Source organism: Daphnia carinata, chromosome 9 (genome assembly GCF_022539665.2).
Source record: "Daphnia carinata strain CSIRO-1 chromosome 9, CSIRO_AGI_Dcar_HiC_V3, whole genome shotgun sequence".
Classification (NCBI taxonomy): Eukaryota; Metazoa; Arthropoda; class Branchiopoda; order Diplostraca; family Daphniidae; genus Daphnia; species Daphnia carinata.
Window position 1 is genome coordinate 7,871,386 of NC_081339.1, and position 17,372 is coordinate 7,888,757.

General features: G+C 41.3%; 3 protein-coding genes across 3 annotated transcripts in view; 2 read left to right on the forward strand and 1 right to left on the reverse strand.

The window, feature by feature from the left end:
* Nucleotides 1-112: 112 nt before the first annotated feature.
* Nucleotides 113-4,398, reverse strand: LOC130700767 (transportin-3-like). The gene is made up of 15 exons (XM_057522747.2): nt 4,083-4,398; nt 3,823-4,026; nt 3,515-3,757; nt 3,293-3,448; nt 3,024-3,235; nt 2,808-2,964; nt 2,596-2,742; nt 2,309-2,511; nt 2,106-2,245; nt 1,753-2,045; nt 1,402-1,683; nt 973-1,341; nt 737-904; nt 557-669; nt 113-462 (listed from the first exon to the last, which is right to left on the reverse strand). The coding sequence occupies exons 1-15, from the start codon at nt 4,197-4,199 to the stop codon at nt 402-404; spliced, it is 2,865 nt and encodes a 954-aa protein (XP_057378730.1). The 5' UTR covers nt 4,200-4,398; the 3' UTR covers nt 113-401.
* A 655-nt stretch (nt 4,399-5,053) lies between these two features.
* Nucleotides 5,054-5,983, forward strand: LOC130700786 (uncharacterized). Its single transcript, XM_057522769.1, has 3 exons — nt 5,054-5,097; nt 5,167-5,658; nt 5,734-5,983. The coding sequence occupies exons 1-3, from the start codon at nt 5,092-5,094 to the stop codon at nt 5,866-5,868; spliced, it is 633 nt and encodes a 210-aa protein (XP_057378752.1). The 5' UTR covers nt 5,054-5,091; the 3' UTR covers nt 5,869-5,983.
* Nucleotides 5,984-9,914: 3,931 nt separating this feature from the next.
* The window catches only part of LOC130700849 (mucin-12-like), a 31,082-nt gene continuing 23,624 nt past the window's right edge, over nt 9,915-17,372 (forward strand). The window contains exons 1-4 of the mRNA XM_059496994.1: nt 9,915-10,165; nt 12,989-13,859; nt 14,578-14,736; nt 14,846-17,335. Of these exons, the coding sequence (XP_059352977.1) occupies nt 10,124-10,165; nt 12,989-13,859; nt 14,578-14,736; nt 14,846-17,335 (3,562 nt within the window). The 5' untranslated portion in view covers nt 9,915-10,123. The remainder of the gene's footprint in view (nt 10,166-12,988; nt 13,860-14,577; nt 14,737-14,845; nt 17,336-17,372) is intronic.

Consider the following 17,372-nt stretch of genomic DNA (forward strand, 5'->3'; position numbering starts at 1 on the left):
ATACAGCATTTTAGTATAGTATTATCGCTTTCGATGAATGGAACTTTTTTGCGTAAATTTATCTACGGTAGGAAAACTAATAAAGAAAAATACTTGTCAATTGAAAACGAAGTTCCATGAAATGTGTATTAGGTGACTTTTCGGCTTCATTGTGCGATGGTCGACGGTTTTCGGGAGAATAGCGAGGGAGGTATACTGCGACTGGGTGTTTTCAGGTGCATATGGCATTCCCTTGATTATGATCCCAAATGTACAAGGGCGGGAGTAGCGTTGGCCGAAGTAAAAGTTAAATGAGTAGGGGCAAAAAAAAAAATATAACCAAAATAACAACCAACTCATCAATCGAATAGGAAGAAATGTTAGTAGCTTGAAGACGCATGAGTAATTAACAAGTCAGAGTTTCACCGATAAAGCCTGGAGAAATCACGTAACGCATTTGATAACTCTAGAGAAGTCTCCGCCCTTCATAAAACACAAAATTAAGACGTTAAAACAATATGAAAATAAATACAGCTAAAAACAAATAGCACGAGATAGCAATAGCATGGACGAATACCTGATGACTTTGTGGCGGAAATCTTGTAGCTGCTCGGGCCTAACAGCGACACATCCGGAAGGTGACTGCCGAGGTAGATTTTCAAGCGTTTGTTCCATCCAGCTGGAAATGCTCTGATCAACCAATTAAATATGTTACATTAGATTGTAAGATTTCAGTTAAAGGAGGTAGTGAAATTACCTGTCGATCGACTAGCATGAACTCTAGCAAAACGTCTGCAACATTGGGTAACGAACACGTAGACAACGAGAAAATCGAGGCGGTAATTAGAGTACTGATGAGAATAGGGCCTTTTGGACGTAGCATTGTTGACATTAGTTGGTCACGAAGTTCAAAAGACAGTTTCTCCTGGAAAACAAAATGGTTATAATTAAAAATTCGCCCCTGGGCCAACATCTTCATACTAGTTCGCTAACCTCTCGGGTTCGAGTAGTATGGATCAATTCGGAAAGAAATTGCATAACACTGGCGTTTGCGTCCCGGTGGTCGAGTGCGGCTGCCTGCAGAGCACAATCGAACACAGCTGTTAACGCCGGGCTTTGAAGGAATGCGGCCGGATTACGCTGAAGAAATCGGGCAAATAGACGAAACAAGTCATCAACTGTATCCGGATTATGACAAAACCCTTGTGGTTCTTGCAAGAGTTGGAAGGCGCGTGGTAACAACGCTTCAAGCATCGAGATTAAACCTCCAATGCATTCACTTTCCGAGCCGTATTCGTCCACTAAGATACTCGCCAAGTAGAGAAAGCAGCTATGATGATGAGTATTATACAGGCGCACCATCTAGATGGAAAGAAAGGTTAATGCCCTATAGTTTGAAATGAATTATGAAACGAAAGAAACCTGAGTAACAAGAGGTTGCAAAAGAGGAGCAGACTGGTGGCCAATCAGTCGTAAAGCGAATCTGAGGCACCGGCAACAACGTTCCATCACCCTTCTGTCGGTTTGGAATTTATCCAAAGTCACGGACAAGCACGGCCATGTGTAAGTAATGACTGATTGGCATGGATGCTGTTCGCCTTTTTTTATATTGACACTTAAATTACGAAATATAGATGCCAAGCGATCCAGCCAGTAAACGGGATCACTACTGGTTTTGGCGACAACTTTTGATTGATTTTCCGTCTTTTAATGGAAAAAAAAACATGAAGTTCATTACGCACAATGAATTTACTGCAATATTTATCATATTACCTGGCAAATTCTTGTTAATTCGTCGACATGAATCTTGCATAGTTGGTGAAGAGCATCCGCGATTTGATGATCTGGCAAACGGCTACAGACTTTGGTAACGCCTTTCACTACTCGGACGGCTGTCTCCGTTGGAATGGGTAATGTAACCAGGGCACTCACTACTTGCAAGAGAATATCAAAATGAGATTTAACGTGATCTCGGCAAATGCTTGTGATGGCTTCCAGGGAATTCGAAGCAGCCACGGCCAATGACGGATCATTAATGGAGCGGAGCACGCAGTGCAACACAGGCTCTAAATAAAAAGGAAAAATAACGAAAATGAAAATAATGTTAATATGTTCACTGAATTTACCGACGACGGCAGGATGTTTATCCATCCATTCACCAAGTTCCCCAAGGAGGAGAAGCGTTGTAAAACGCACTGCTGCGTGAGCGCTTTCCGGGACCTGAAGTAACGATTCTACCACACTTTGCACTACCTCATTTTCATCACTATTGTTAGACACAAAAGTACATTATTAAAGTCGTTAGATACGCTAAAACGCGTATTATTACGGTAAAATATTTTTGGCTACGGCTTGCATGATGAACAAGGCTGACTCGGTGACCTCCCATGGAAGGTTGTTTTGACCATGAATGCTGTAGAAACAATGTTTAAAAACAGAAGCCGAACCGACGATAAAGACTACATCTTTGACCAATTCAGACACACGTGATCGGAAACCAGCAAAATCATCACTCTCCTCTAACACACCTTCCTGTTCACAAAAAAAACAAAGGAAAAAAAAAACAAAAAGGCGTTAAGATAACATCCGCCAATCAGAAAGTTATTTTGTGTTTACATGGTCCGGTTCCATTTGACAGTGGCGGCAAACAGCACCAATGAGTCGCTCAATATATGGCTTGAACTTGATTGTTCGATCATCGTCATTTGCATGGTAAAGGTCTTCAGATAACTTGTACCAAAAACCAAAGGTAACCTCAGCAACCTTGAAGCCATAGCAAAAATTTAGTAATAAATGTACAGGAAAGAAATGTTGCTAAAATGTTTCACCTCGTAGTCATGGTGGCCAACACAAGTTAGAACTAGATCCAATAACCCAAATAAGTTGGATGTGTTCATCGTTCCGTTATTGTTTTTCGTAGATTCTAGCATCCGATGAAGTAAAGCTTCGGCTATTTCGGTGAACACTCGGCAATAATTCAACGCCCTGGGAACAGGTTGCATTAAATCGGCAAATTATAGCCACACGAACGAGTAATAACAAACTTTTCAGTATCTTCTTCCGCGACGGCTAAATGGTATGCAGGCTCTAGATTCTTAATGCTTTGGACAAGCGAATCTTCAAGGGTACGAAGCTCGTTTAACGTGGAGGTCAACTGGCCATTCTGAGTTGTATTATCTTCATTTTCTTGGTCTGCGACTACCTGTAGCAATGCACAGACGGCATCGGATGCAGCTTCATGAAGCAACGGTGTGCTCTGTGATAAAAGAAACAATGAGTTGGAAATACAATACAATCGTCAAATAAGTCGTACATGGTGGGAAGAGAGAGTGGCAAATACATGCACTAGAGTTGCACAACTTGTTAACTGGTGTAACGTCACAGCTTGCAAATGCACCCAGGATGAAAAACATCGTAACAAACGAACGCCAATTAAACGATCTGAAGATGGAATGGTCAAACAAGAATCCTATCAACATTATGGAGATAGAATGATTAAAGTTCATCAGTATCAATTGTGCAGATAAAGACAAACCAGCAGATGCAAAACATCTTCAGTTGATGCAGCAAAAAGCTTGAGAATTTCAGATCTTCTGTTTGCACCAAGTCTCAGGGTTCTAGATCCCATTTCTTCAGGTAACACTGTCAAAACTTCTAACAATGGCCAAAGGTGAGTAGTTTCAAAATTGTTTTTTGGTCCAAACTTTTGAATCAAGTCCTGGATCGGGGTATTCCAGCTCGTCATTTGTAATAACAAATCAGCAAGTGCAAGACACAGCTAAGGTACGTGGAACAGCTGTTAAATTTCACACAAGATACACAGATCAACAGAAAACTAATCACCTGAGTAACAATCACAGTATTGGTGTGCTCATTTATCTGTTTTAAGTGATTGAGCATGGAATCTCGCAATGAATTATGTGCTTCAGAAGGCAGTTCATGGAATGCAAACTGAATTTTTGTCCTCAGTGTCTGAGCCCCAAAGTAACATGATTCCATGTCTCTTTTGACATGAAGTAACTGATCGGCAACTTTCCATGCAAATATCTACAGAAATTCATTATAATACTTTTTTCATAGGCAAATTTGAAAAACGAACGAACCGATTTCTGCAAATCTCCCAGCCATTGCGATGCTCTTTCCTTACTTATAGGATCGGGATTATGGTAAAGGGCGTTCAGAGCGTCATACACAACTTCTATGGCTGGAAGTTCATTCATGATTAGTTTTATATTTTTTAACTGTAATACTGTTTAATCCAAGACGTTAAAATGTTCCAATGTGAGTGAGCCGGGAAGAAATAACAGCGAGTCAAAAGTCAAACAGACTACGAAAATGACACAGAAAAGTCTGCTATAGTTAAAACAAAAATTGGCCAACGATGCCGGTTTCACTAATCCGTACTGGGAAACGACTGGGCAATTGACAAACATACGCAGTCGCTGTCACAACCGTCAACGCTAAGAAAACCTCCAGCTGCATACAAAAAAATATATATAATTTATAAATCCTACTACCGAAGGCGGGAATTCATGTACTCAACAACGCACACGACATCGTGCCTAAAAAGAACTATGGCGGAATCTCTAACCAATTTCTCAAAAATACCCGCGTTCTATAAAAACATCCGCCATAGGGAAAGCGTTTTTGCCACGTCTATGCTTTTATGGCTTTGGACATCCACATTTTTCTTCCCTATCCTCATTTCTCCATACTTTCTTAGCATATGTTTCTATGAAATGATAAAATAAATAATAATGTGTGTAAATGAGGTGACGGCAACGTCAGTAATTTAAAAAATGCAATCGTGCAGAGAATATTCAAATTTCAGCAGCGAAAAATGTGTGGTATAAAACAATAGAATGTAAGCATAGCTTTGATCCATAAAAATATTTCGCATCTGTTTTAACTTACGTTAACTACAGTTAACTTGAATACGATCCCTTCCCTCGGCCAGAAAACCAGACATTGTGTTACCTTGAAAAAGTAATTAACGCAAATTGCTCGGGGTGATTTTTGGGTTCAAAGTGGACGTATAAAAGCTCGACGTAACTGTTCACTACAAACGCAGATCAGCTTTTATCTTTAACCGCTAAACTTCTCTGTTGCAACATGAACGTAAGACACTTAAATTTCTATTGTAGAGTTTTAAAAATTAATTTCATTTTCTGTTTCGATCGAATTCAGTCCGTACTCGTTACCTTGTCATTGCTGAGCTTGTTGGTTGTATGCGATGCCTGGTTTCTCAATCTGAAATCTGACAAAAATGAGAAAACGGCCAAAGTGACACCAGCATCGAACACACGTAAGGTGATTCTCGTAGCCAGGAAGGTCTACGTGCCGATGTACGCCTCCGACGACACTTCATCAGACATGTCTGGCCGTTTGTTGCCCGTCTCTCCTGTACTGGCCACTTCTGGAGCTGTGATGGGAGGACAACAACAACCGTTTGACTATTCGTCGATGTATTATCAACCTCCCGTTGTTGCGTATGCCATGTCAGGTCCAGCCTCAGGAGATGTGTCAGCAGCCTACACAGCTCCTTCAGCCTATGCTGCCCCAGTTCCAGTACCTGCCAATGTAGACGTAGCTATGCAGCCTTATGCATTCTATCCTGGTGGATATGGTGCTGCTGGCCCACAATACGTGCAATATGCTAGTGCAGCATCAGCACCTGAGGTAACAACATTTAGCTTAATTTGTGTGGTACACAATTATCACAATTTTTTTTTCTGTTTTGGTTGAGTATAATAGACATGGGTGATGCAGTACGCCGGTGGTGAGGCTGTTCCAGCTTGGCCTTATTCTCCAACGGGAGCTGACGGCGAGACGGTCACCCAGGAACTTGCTGCCTCGGTACAGCCAACTGAAGCGTATCCAAGTGTTTGACCGCATTCATAGTGCATAGTTTTTTTTTACCTTGTTTTAATCTATTTTTCCAAAAATGACTAGTGACAACTTGCTTGTAAATACGCAATACATTACACTCGCGTTATGTTGACAATTGTTGCAATTCACGTTCAAATTTCCGCGTGGAGCAGTAGAAAAAGACTATTTTTCGTTTAATGTAAATCTGTGCAAATTATTATAGCCCATTCAATGGAATGAAATGCTGTAATGCGTGGATCAACAGTCCAGCTCCTTCACTGACATTGATCCAAAACTCCTTTAGGTAGACTGTTAGAAGCAGATTTAGTTTTTTAAGTTACGTTTTTTATGATAGTTTATTTTAACTTCTGTATGAACGACAAAATTCATGCACAATTTAAAATAAATTAACAATCTCAGACGAGACGCAACTGAAGTGACAACGGCCTGAATTTATTACACGTTTGAACGGACAGTACCTGAGGCCGTGTAACGACGTGTGAAGGCATTCCTATCATTCTTTCCCATATGGTGCAATTAACGAGAGATAATGTTAACAGATAACATTATACGGTACAGCATATATAGAATCCGTGAAATCCCGAAATCAAGCAGCCAATTCGGCCGCTCACCGGACTACACGCGTGCGTGTGAAATGAGCAGCTACTTGTTGAATTGCATCCTTATAATACTAAACAGCTAATGTGTTGTGAAGCAGAAATGCGCCAACCAAGCAGACAACAAAAGGTGCTGATTTTTCCGCTGTTTTGTTCAATGCCATCGAGTACTAATTAAGAAAGAAAGCGATTTGTTTGGCCTATATGCCTGCATTTGAATAGCATCGATTAATTACACACGCAAAACGCAGTAAAATACGGTTACACACACACAAAAAAAAACGTAGACATTAAAGAAAATTGAGGTCGAAATCCTTTTGGTTGTTCAGCTTTTGTCGCGATGTGCGTCACATTTCAGACGTTGACGTATATCGCCAGGGTACGAGACCTTTTTTTATTTCTCTTTCAACACGACTTTTTCTTTATGTTACCACCCGTCCCGATTTTTTTTTGTTTGGTTCCGCTTCTTTAAATGATTAATCAAAGTTTTCTCCTGCCCTTTTTACTGTTCAACAACATTTGGGGGTTTAAAAAAAAAAAGAAAATGAGTTGCATTTAACTGCATCTATTTTTTTTTTGCAAGTTCGGGCAAATTTCGGGGGTGTCTGGAAAGAGTTTCGATAAAGCGGGTGAGACTTTTACGGTACATTCTACCATGGTAAAAAAAAAGAAAAAGAAATTTTTGGTTTTCTTCCATCTCATATCGTTCCCCTCTCTCTTCAAACGGTTCTACTCAGGTGTTTCCAAAACGTGCGTTTAACGTGAAAATACGACAAAAAAAAATGATATCCACCCATCCTAGACACATAATCTCGGGATTGTGAGCGGAGGACTTGAAAAAGTTGCATCGTTGAGGATGTTTATTCCGTCTATTCGACGTCTGCCGTATGGCCGCGTTGTATTGGCCTTTTCTCGTGAAAGCCGACTTGGAAAAAAAAAAAAAAAAAAAAAAAATTAATTCGGGATGCGGTTTGAGAATTTCGAGGAGCTTGCTGGTGATTTAACGGGACTGCTATAGCCATTTTCTTTGGCGCGTGTAACAACCCGGATCGATACACTTCAAGAGATACAAGCGCGTATTTAATAACACTTAGACGAGCACCTTTAAACATAAAGAAATTGGTGGAAATTCGTCAGATGTGGAACTCGGACGTGATCATTTTCTCCTCGATTGTTTTTGGTTTTCATTTAGCAAGGTGGAAGCCAATGGTTTGATTCTGAATATTTCCATGTTAACTGGGTGACGAAGTGATGCAATCCCATCGCTCCATTTCCCTTCGTATTCCTCTGGTGGTGGTCACACACTCCCGAATTCTCATTCATATCCGGTCGGCTGGGCATCCCATGACTCGTCCGGTATGGCGACATAACATCCAGGCGGCGCGCGTCCTATTGTTCCATTCCATCATATAAACCGAAACAATTTGAAATTGGAGCCACCGCCCCTTTTTTTCTTTTTCAGTTTGGCGATTTATTTGTTATACAATTATGTTTTTTTTTTGTTTTGTTTTTTCTTGAAAACACTCGACAGAAAGTGGGAAAGTGGCGGTCGGTATTGTTGAAATGGCCGTAATGTGGGTTAAAAAGTCAGCCCGATTCTTCTCGTTTTATCACGGGCCTTTTGTATATCAGCCGACAATAACAGTAGGTAAACTGCTAAATACACACACAAAAAAAATAGATACACAAACACAGTACCTACATACAGTCAGTCAAAGATGGGATTTTCGTTTGTTCCTTTTTCTCCGAGTTCTTTTGTGCTCGTGTGTGTATATATTCCACGTATTGTTTGTTTCCCAATGTCGCGAAACTCCATCACTGTACGAAGCAAAAAGAACCACAAAGGGAAAAGACCCAGATTGGTCTGCGACAAAAAAGTTTGCAGCATAGCTTTATTTGAAAAAAATGAAACCCGCAAGATGGCTCAAGGTTCACGTACCCAAAACACATTAACAAATAGGGTGTTCAGGAATTTAAAACTCCTTTAAATCTGATTATTGATCCATGCGATAAAAAGATATCTCTTCGATACGGTGAGAAGATGCTGTTCATTGCGGGGGGAGGGCCCCCCTAACACATCGTATTTATACGTATAGATACACCGCTTTCCAATTGTTTTGTTTTTTTTCTCCATTCAATTTTCTCGGTGGTCCGAAGGTGTCATGGGAATGTTATAATTGCTAGGAAGAAATCTGTCCTGCTAACACGGATTCACTCTACTGACCATGGACATTTACCTTGTCTATAAATTCGGAAGATGGCAACTCAAGGAAGTTCAATGATACAAGCCAACACACAAAAATTGTGCAATTCAGGTCCCACGCTTTTAAAGCAAGCGCATCATTTTTAAGATATATACCGTTTTCATTATGATTAGCTGCGTTCTTAAAGGATTTTCTTTCGAATGTTGAGGCATACGTACGTGCGTTGCTAAAAGAAAAATGACTGGTGGATCTGTCCTTTAACCTATTACCAAAAAGAAAACAATTCTCTTCATGATGGCCGACGAGAGTAAAGCAGCCGTGTGCATCCATGTTTCCCGTTATTGGCTAAACCAGCTAGACGATGAGAATCATATAATTACATGTTATACACACACTTAAGGGTGGAAAAAAAATTGTACTGTATTAAACGGAAGATCCCATCAGCTTTCGTTTGGAAAAAAAAAAAGAAAAACATTTTGCTTTTTTTTTTTTAAATTTCGGCACGTTTGGGGACAGCCGTAACTAAAAGGAAATAGCGTGATGGAGTCTAACGGCTATGAATGGGAAAGCAAGCCTTAATTGATGTACATACGGGAGCAGTGATTTCTGCCATGATTTATTGTGTTCATCATCATCCGATGTTTTAGTCTTTGTAATGAGGCCTATGGGATCTCGTAAATTAGATTTTAGATTTTAGATTTAAAGAAAGCACGAATGTGATTTGCCATGTTAAGAGGTGGATGTAAGCTTACTGAAAAGCTGGACATGCGTAACTTAAAAAGAAAATCTCATTATTTTAGAGAAAACAAATCGTTCGAGCTCTCTCGAAATCATTTGCAAAACGAGGCGAACATAATCACACGGCGATTGTAACAAAGGGTGGACACGACGAAATCAAAAGCTGCATTTGCTTTGTAAGCAGATGTTACATTATCAAGCCGCATCGAGATTTGCTTTTGAACAGAAAACAAAAAATTCACGCAATAGTTTGAAAAAACCTAAACGGGACAAAAAGGATCAATGGGTAGACTCCCGATGGGTTGTGGGTTGGTTAGGGGGTGGTGGGCGGAAGAAATAGAGGAAGCTTAAACTCCTTAGCGGTGTGAAAAACGCAACGACGGGACCTACTTGCTGCCGGTGCAAGAAGGGAAAATGCTCGACCACCACCGAACACTGGATTTAGTCTCCGATCGGACTTGACTCTGGACAGTACAGCTCCTCTAACACTTAAAATTAAAGGAGAGCTGGTCCGCCAACGAACATCTCCAGCTCAACAAGTCCATTCACCTGGACTGTAGTATGTTCTGGTACAACTGATTCATCTAGTTGAAACATTTTTCACTAGTTATAAGTCAACGTCCCTACTGCGGATTAAACACTTGAAAAAAACGAAAAAACAAAAGAAACAAACAACTTTGAATTCCGGTTGTTTCATCTTATTTATTTCGAGACGCGATGCGTGCCCCGGCAATCGTCTGTCTCCTCTTCTTGTTGACGGTAAGAAATAACCATTTACGTTCATTTTATGTATAAGTATTTCCAATAGAAAATTGTATGTCATAGGTTTTAAGTTATTTTATTCTGTCTGTTTTTTTTTTTGTGGGGGGGAAGGGCTAATTTAGCGTGACCAACTGCACGCAATAACCAACCCGTTTCATAAGCTTATGTTGAGGGGGACGGCGAGAAAAATTGGGTCTTGTGTTATGGTGTAACTTATGTCAGTGGTTCACTCGGTTCGAAATACATGTCCGTCAATGCAGTGCCTATATAACTATAGCTAGACACCACACCTCAGGTGTGCCCTCTAGCAGATAAATGTAGGAGGATGAACGGCTATTAAAGACCATTTGTTTAAAACGAGAAAACATTTTGACAAGGAAGTTCTGATTTTGCTGTGTTTGAATATGTTACGTAGACATTCCGTGATTGACGGTTAAAGTTTACATTTTTCCTGATGAGTTTTTGCCACTTTTCGTGGGACGTATACGTGGGATAATTGATGAAAAGCCTTCGGCTAATTCTTCAGAATGTTACTGTCTGTTTAGAATAAAAGATTTCTGGTTTCATTTTCCTTTTTCTAGACTTTGCATTCGTTACGTGCCCCGCATCAATTATATTGTTTGCGGTTGAGTAACGTGCGGCAAACATCTTGTCATCTCTCATTACCCTTCTTACGCTTGTCTGACATTAACAAATGCTAGTATTCAGTGAGTTCTTATCGTACACTCTGACAAACCGCACGATGCCATTCAAAATTCAGGGCCTCTCATTTATTTTTTTTTTGCTCTTACGTAAACGTGGGGCTACAAGTACTATTGTTTATTCTTCCTTCTTACGCTGCCAAGTGCAACCGTCCGTAACCGAACGTGTTTTGCGTACGTGTAGGATTGTGAATCTGAAATCTTGCTGGTCGTTTCACACCCTTCTTCCTTAAGCGACAGATTTTCATTAGGCAAAACAATTAAATGCATGATTTTTTTTTTTTTTTAAATTCCCTAGCCCACCCACTTTTAAAGCGTCACTTTTCTCCGTTTTTTTTTTGTTAATCATTGGAATTTAAGAAATAAACTCTGTGGGAATTTCACGAAACCGTTTTCGACAGGAAATATTGTAAACAATCGAATGAATAACGGCCAATCAAGCGCGATAATAATTCGTTTCATAGGAGTAGCTAGTGTTTCTTAAAAAGGGGTTCCACTTCACACGTGAATACCTCCCCTGTTCTCGATAGAATTTTAACTAATTATTTATTTTTTTTTTCAATCAAAAATTAAAAGGTCCGCATGTGCAGCTATGGGTAATGATCGAACCAATAAGATTATAGTTATACCTCAATGATATAACCGTACCCTAGCAGGATATTATATAACATTTGGGATTCGTACAACGTTTGATTAGTAACGCAATGTTGAACGTCTAGTTAATGCACCGTATCTGGAGGAAAACAATGCAAAAATAGCTTACGTAATGAACGGTTTGATTGGTCTTCTTACGGAGGAGGGCAAAACAATTACAATTCGAGGAAGAGGAAAAAATCCAATTACAGATGGTATATTCGCGTAATATCTGCTTGATTGAATTCTACAACTTGTGATCGTTCTTAGCATTAAATGGTTCCACAAATAAACACGATCTGTCGACCGATGTTGATACCAACGTTCGTTTCATTAGACTTGGTCGTTGCAGCTTGCAGATCTTCATAACAGCATTTTTTGTTTTTAACGATTAGATAACACAAAAAGTTCTTTTTGTCAAAGTCTATGGCCCTAGGATGCATCCAAGTGGATCAAAACTAACGCTGTTGCGCGCCTTCGTCCACACCATGTGTTATTTCTTTTGATTTTTTTTTTCCCTGTTGACTATCGGGAAAGTCACGGCCGCGATCTCGACGGTCCCGTTAATGAACGATGCGAAAGTGCCGCTGTGCGTTACCAAATACTAAATCATATCGAAAGATATTGTGCACATGTTCCTTTATTTTATATAGACGTTTACCATTATTTTGAGTTCTCACCGAGAAAAAAGAGAGAGAACGAGGTGTGTTTACACCTGTACTTCCGTCATTCTTTTGTCGTTTAAGAATAGTTTTACGTATGGCTAAAGCTGCTTGCATTCTGTCCGCGTTATTTCCCAATAACTGTTTCGTACGGGACATCAATTTATACAGTAGGCTAATAACATTTTGGGTCTTGCCTATGTTACAGTTTATATATAGTACCATGGCGTGCGTAGGCCTGTTCAATAAAAAGCAGGTATAACACCATCAAGCATCGTTCTTTGATACAAAATCGTTCTCATACCAGTTATCCCGAATAAAATAACATGTACTAGATTAAGGAAAACGGTTTGCACTCTATGTTGTTTCTTTTCCCCATTCACGCGTGTGAAACATACCCGCGTGTGGGTGATTTAAACGGCCGGACTGTAGCTTTTGTATACAAACGGAAGATTACCCTTCAGTAGGTCAACCGCCATTTTTTATAGAATTTTTTTTTTTGTTCACCTATTTATATTGACTGGGAATATAAAAGGAAAACGACTATCCCACACCTTCTGTCGTCTTTCACGAACCGTTATCTGGACACATGTTTGCACTCTAATTGAATAGACTGTCGAATAGCCCCAACACAATATCATGGAAACCACGATAAATAGCCTATAACTTAACGAATGTAACACAGCTAGCATCTCGTGTAAATACAAAGACGCACTCTAGATCATATTGCGAACGCACAACTAATGTAGAACATCACCGAATTCAATTAACCGCGTGGCCTGTACCATCGGTAGTAAAAAAAAAATTATTTCCAATTTATTTAGAGCTCGGCTTTTGGACTGAGGGTGAGCCACCAGAACAGCAAGAATCAACATGACGAGAAACTGTCCATCGGAGCATCTTGTCTGGTCAGCTGGGAGTGTTTCAGCATGTGCTGCACACCCTTGCCGTCCAACCAAGTGATGCAAGCCAGACAGGTTGCGTCTTGTACGATTCGTGATGATAGCGTTCGCGGCGAAGCTCTCTGCATCCAAAGTCCCGATGATTGGGATGAATCGGTTGGGCTGATTGAACGCATTGGCTTAGCCAGCCGACTGCAGCAGCTGAAAGCGCTCTCGAAGATCAAGAAGAGGATCATCGTCAACAGCAACAGGCTGAGGAATAATGGCAGCATTCCACCTGTAAAGCAGTCCAGTGACGGTCGGCCGTTGCCCGGTGAGCTGGAATATCCCGGTCGACGACCTATTTTCAATCAACCGATCCATGACCCAACGGCAGCTGCACTCCAGACTTGGCAACCGAGCGATGATGTACCGTCTTACAGCAAAGTGTCTTACCTGAGTCTTCAGGAGTCATTGCCGATTATTAAGAAGAAATTCCAGGCATCTTTGAACGCGAGTTTGACCCGTGATGCTACGACCGTTGCGCCGGATGTCGATGCGGAATTAACGAACACTGAAATCGACACTGCTGCCTTAATGGAAGAACTTCTGAGCCTGTCCAACGAAGACAATACGCCGTTTGTCAAATCACCATTTGTTCCTCCTGATTCACTAACTACATTACAGTCGGAATCGAACACGGAAGGCTCCGGACAGACTTCCGATTCGCTGATTACCGGTTCGCCGTTTGATGGATCATTTCCATTCGTCATCTCATTTTTGGATGGCGGAGTCACCAGCTTCGATGAAGAAGGTAAGCAACACACGTATTTTCAAAATTAGTTTATTTAGTCTTTAGTAATGATTGCTTCCGAATTGCTGCAATCATTGAGGAATGTCTCGATACGCTAGACGTTTGACCATTCAAAATTTAGCGCCTTTTTTTTTAAATGAAATTGGCCAGAGGTCCTCACCTCATTTTGACTAAAAGCTGGAGCAATTTTTCAACAGCCGATCTCATTAATAACGATAAATAGTATGGGGACTTGCTTAGATGAAATTGCGAAAGGGTTGTCTTGGTCTCTACACACCTTTCATTTAACAAATTCAAGAAATAAGCCCACAGCTATATAGAACCTATTTCGCACGGCCTGGTTTCCGGCGCCGGTAACAACAGCTGATAACTTCATATCAACTAACAGCCCGTTGAATTCGCTATATTCATGCACTCCATATTTCCAGGAAACCAATTTTTTCCTATATCCGAATCGTCTCCGACACGTTAGCCATGCGAATTAATAACCCACCAACGAAATCAAAACATCCCCCTTTTTTTTATTATCGATGTCAGGGAATCGGGTCGCATTCCGCATAATAGTGCAATTAGTTTAAGTAAAACAAAATAGTTTAGAAAAGTAAAAGATTATAATTCATCTATTATATTGGCTTAAACACGATGAGCGAATTGCATGAGCTAAAAACAGGAATGCCGAACATATTCTATTTCGGATTTATGTATGAACACGACGTAGGATCTGAAACGGTAGGAACGACAACTGAAATCTCATCGACGAGCACTCCTAAAATCGATAGAACGACCAGTTCTCCACCGGTTAGCACCGACCAGGTGACGACGGTGGATGCATCTAGCATCTCGACGGAAGCGACGAGCCCTGCATCAACAATTCAAGGTACCATCCAGCACTTGGATCCGCTCGGATCGACTCAGATGACGGACGCTCCGACGGATTCTTCCCACACTTTCACGACATTTCTTGGTCTCTTATTATCTCTAAACAGATGTTTTCTCGTCCCCGACCGACGAAACTAACCCGGTAGACGCGTCGCCTTCACCCGCTCTCTCTACCATTCATAACCTTGTCGATACTACAACCTCTTCACTCACTGTCTCTACATCCGCACCGTTTGATAATCAGACCACTATACGAGACGAGACGACTACTATTATAGGACTCGATGGCAATTCGTCGAATGACGAACTGCTTATCAGTTCCACTCTTTCCGACGGCTTGCTTCAAGCCACGACTCAATCACCAGACGAATCGACTACTACCTTCTCTGACTTAACATTTTCGACTGGAACGACCAGCTCACCTGTACAATTGTCAACTGTAGACACTAGTCAAAATACTGTACAGTTGACGACTCCGCAACAATCACTGGCATCGACGTCAGTTGTTGTGGATGATAGTCAGAGCACCTTGAATGCCATACTCTCCACGACGAGGCCAACCGACCAAACGCTTTCTAGTCAAACTGAAACGGTTGCACTTGCCGGGGAGTCGTTAGTGTTCCAGTCGAGTACGTTTAACAGTGAGGTAAACGATGCAGTGACGGAGGCATCTTTCAGCACTGTCAATTCGATTGAGGATGTCGCAACAATTACGTCTAATCAAGAAGACGAGTCTGGTTTTACTAGTGTCGATTCTGTTTCGAACGTTTTCGCTACATCAACAGCTTCGGTCAGTACAGTAAACGGACTTGTGCAAGAAGATTTTGAGACGCAACCTCAGTCGTCCATGAGCACAACCAATGAAATTGAGACTACCTTTACGAGTTCCACTCCGTCCAGTACTCAAACTACGATTAGTGGGTCAACTGATCCAGAACAGATTTCGACGGAACAAGAAACAACGCCAACACAAAGTCAATCAAGCACTTTTGCTCATGGAACGACAAATGAAGGTGACAAGACGACTATCATGCCTTTAGAGGAAACTACTCAGTTTCAACAAGGTTCATCAGAAACGAATCCCGTGGCTTTGGATATGACAACCGAGAAACCCACAAATCCAACAGATTTGGCAGAAACTGGTTCTACCTTAACGACTGATGGCAATAGCCAGACTCAGACGGGGTTTGCTTCCGAGACTCCCTTTACGTCTAGCCCAGTAACGACGACGATGTCGGTCGATGTAACAAGCACCCAGGAAGATATCTTCACAACAGTGTCTGTGGATTTAGAAACCACGTCAAGTACTTCAACAACAACTGAAGACTCTTCCACAACCCCTGTGACTACTCCAGAGAGCATAATGTCGACGACAACGAAAGAGCAGATCACAGAGTCCGTCACCCAGTCGGAAGCTGTTGGCACTTCCACTTCTACTGCAGACGAAGAAAAGACGACCACCTTTTCTAGCATCTTTTCGTCAATTCTGAGTACATTTACTACCGATTGGACAACGACAACACCTGACCAGGTAACTGAGGCAACAGTTGTGACCGCAGAAGAGACTTCAACTACGACGCAAGCTCAAAACGGGGAATCTGATGGCACGACATTGAACACGGCCACTTTCAGTAGTGCACAGCAAGAATTTTCTACGATTACAAGTGATTCAATCACCGAAACAAGTGTCGGTATCGATACTACGACTTTGAGTGGCCTTAGTTCTTCTGCTATTACAACAACTACTCTGGATGCTGTCAGTATTGTAGACGAGGAAACAACAACATTGGCTGAGGAAGATTTAAATACTATAACAGCATCCCAGTCTTTCAGTAGCACGCCAATTGCCATTGAATCTGTTACTTCAGGAAGCCCTACCATCGACGGCGAATCGACGACCTTTTCCAGCGCAAGTACTCCTACCACAATTAGTGGGTCATCTACTCAGGCGCCAACTGAAACAGTTACGCATTTGTCGAGTGATCAAGAATCCACATCGCTTGGAATTCAGTCTAGCCCTTTCCAAGAAGAAATAACGACTGTGTTTACAGAAGTTACGCTAGCAGACGAAATTACGACCAATAAGCCGACTCAGCCAGGGTTGCCAGAAATAACAACTGAGAAACTTATCCCAGAAGTGACTTTTACAACAATAACAACAAATGATCTTCCAATAACTGAAGGAAGCATTATTTTAAATCAGAACACGACAGAATCATCGTTGCTCGTCACAAATCCAACTTCCTTGCCAGAAACAACAAATTCACAGCCTGGAAATTTGGCAACTTCGCTTGAAACGGAAATGACGACTCTCCCCCTATCAACGACAGATAGTTTTTCGACTAGTGCCATCAGTGATGGCGCCGCAACCGAGAGTTCCACAACTGTAACGACTACCGAGAAACAGGTTGTCACCACAGATTTTGTCACACATTCGGGAACTGTTACCACTGACCTACCTACTTCATTAGCAGGAGTGGGTCAAGATTCAGGACAATCTGTAGCTTCTGGTTCAGATGAAACAACCACGCTATCGAGCACATTGTCGAGTATTCAGAACACGTTGTCCTTTGACACCGAATCGACCTTGTCACCCAGTAATCCTGTTAGTGAAACTACACAGTCTAACACTGA

Bases quoted from the DNA above. Each gene is read 5' to 3' on its own strand.
- LOC130700767 (XM_057522747.2), bottom strand. From the start codon at position 4,199: ATGAATGAACTTCCAGCCATAGAAGTTGTGTATGACGCTCTGAACGCC. The intron at 2,743-2,807 runs GTGAAACATTTT...TATGGCTTCAAG, and splicing joins TTGGCCACCATGACTACGAG to GTTGCTGAGGTTACCTTTGG. The intron at 905-972 runs GTTAGCGAACTA...TTTGTTTTCCAG, and splicing joins ATACTACTCGAACCCGAGAG to GAGAAACTGTCTTTTGAACT.
- LOC130700786 (XM_057522769.1), top strand. The intron at 5,659-5,733 runs GTAACAACATTT...TGAGTATAATAG, and splicing joins GTGCAGCATCAGCACCTGAG to ACATGGGTGATGCAGTACGC.